We start from the raw sequence: 1,920 nt of genomic DNA, 5'->3' as shown, positions 1-1,920 counted from the left end.
TCGTAGAAATGTAGAGGGAATGTCTGGGTATATATATATTTTTTGTTTTTTCTTAATTAAAAAATTTATTTAGATAAGTGTAGACTCCCATGTGGTCTTAAGAAATAACAAGAGAGACCCCACCTTAACTCATTTTCCCCCAGTGACCATTTCACAATATCTATGTATATCAAAACATCAAGTTGTACATCTTAAATATATGCCATTTGTATTTGTTAATTATAACTCAATAGAGCTGAAAAAAACCCCCACAACTATCCAGTGTGATAAAATTGTCTGAGTGTATTGGATTCCATTTTCTTTATTTCTTTCAAGGCTGTATTGCCAAGTGACATACACTTCTCTGGCTAACTATCTGATTTCTCTACTTCTTTTGTAACATAAACCCCATTTTTTTACATTATTATTGCATGCTGACCAGAATATTTGTAAGTCATATGTATATTAGTAGAAATATAAAAATTAATCAGAAATCTTTTAGTAAATATAGTTTATTTGATGCACAAACATTTTGAAAGGTGGTGAGACAGTGAGCTATCAGTCTACACCCTGTCAGAAGGCATGAATTTTCCCTTCAGTCTCCTCATGGCAGACTTCATCTCCTGGTTCCTCAGAGTGTAGATCAGGGGGTTCAGCAGAGGGGAGATGACAGTGAAGATGAAAGAGATGGCCTTATCTGTGGGGAGGGTGGTGAAGGGCCGGGCGTAGACATAGATGCAGGGTACAAAGTGTAGGGTCACCACGGTGATGTGGGAAGTACAGGTGGCGATGGCTTTCCTCCTACCCTCCCCTGCCTGAGACCTTAGTAATAATAATATGACCATATAGGACACCAGGAGGAAAGCGAACCACAGTGTGGTGAGCAGCCCGTTATTGGAGATCATCAGCAGCTCAAGCATAAGAATGTCAGTACAGGCGAGTTTGAGGACCTGGGGGACATCACAGTAAAATGTGTCAAGAACATTGGGTCCACAGAAGGGGACTGGTAACAAGAGGGAAATCTGCACGATGGAGTGGACAAAGCCCCCCACCCAGGAAGCCACTATTAACCCAATGCATCGGCCTCTACTCATGATGGGCACATAGCGCAGGGGCTTAGAGATGGCCACATACCGATCTAATGCCATAACTGACAAAGAAAATACATCCACCCCGCCAATAAGATGGAAGAAAAACATCTGTGTGAAGCAGCCGTTGAAGGAGATGGTCTTTCTCTGGGACAGAAGGTCCACCAGAACTTTGGGAGCTGTGATGGAGGAAAAGCAGATGTCGGCAATAGACAAATTACGGAGCAAAAGATACATGGGGGTGTGGAGGCGAGATTCACAGGTCACTGTGACCATGATGAGGAGGTTTCCCAGCAGAGTTGTCACATACACCGAAAGCAGGAAAAGGAATAAGACCAAGCTCAGTCCTTGATTCTGGGTTAGGCCGAGGAAAATAAATTCCTTTACCCTGGTGCAGTTTCCCAGCTCCATGGACTCATCGTCTTTTTCTCTGTTTTCTCTGAAGCTACTTCATATGAAAGCGCTCATCCATTTATTTTGTTTTCTTCTTAAACACTGTGAATGCAGTTCAGGTGTTCCTCATGTGGCCGCAGTGTTTGCAATGTGTTGAATTGTCCACATTTTTAAGATTGCAATCAGTTTGGGGATCCAATCAAATCATCACATGTGAAATCACTCAATACTTCTTTTCCTATAAATCTGTTTTTGGAAAGAAGAAGCGTTCGTGTTAAGTAGCGACATTTACATTTGCAGTCTGTTTTATTAATTTATTTTGGTTTTTTAAATGTTACTATTATTTTTAATTTCACACAAATTTATTGATGTCAAGAGCTGTCTGAAGCAGTTTTTTTGTATTCAAACCATATCTTTGTATTCAAAGATAAGTAAGACACGGCTCCAGCCATTGTGGACT

General features: G+C 40.7%; 1 protein-coding gene across 1 annotated transcript; it reads right to left on the bottom strand.

Moving 5' to 3' along the window:
* Window positions 1-542: 542 nt before the first annotated feature.
* Window positions 543-1,478, bottom strand: LOC118899814 (olfactory receptor 4D10). The gene has a single exon (XM_036861788.1). It carries the CDS (start codon window positions 1,476-1,478, stop codon window positions 543-545), a length of 936 nt encoding a protein of 311 aa, XP_036717683.1.
* Between the last annotated feature and the right edge of the window lie 442 nt (window positions 1,479-1,920).

This window comes from Balaenoptera musculus, chromosome 8 (assembly GCF_009873245.2).
Source record: "Balaenoptera musculus isolate JJ_BM4_2016_0621 chromosome 8, mBalMus1.pri.v3, whole genome shotgun sequence".
Classification (NCBI taxonomy): Eukaryota; Metazoa; Chordata; class Mammalia; order Artiodactyla; family Balaenopteridae; genus Balaenoptera; species Balaenoptera musculus.
Note: the sequence above shows the minus strand (reverse complement) of the source record. Positions and strands in the feature narration are given on the sequence as shown.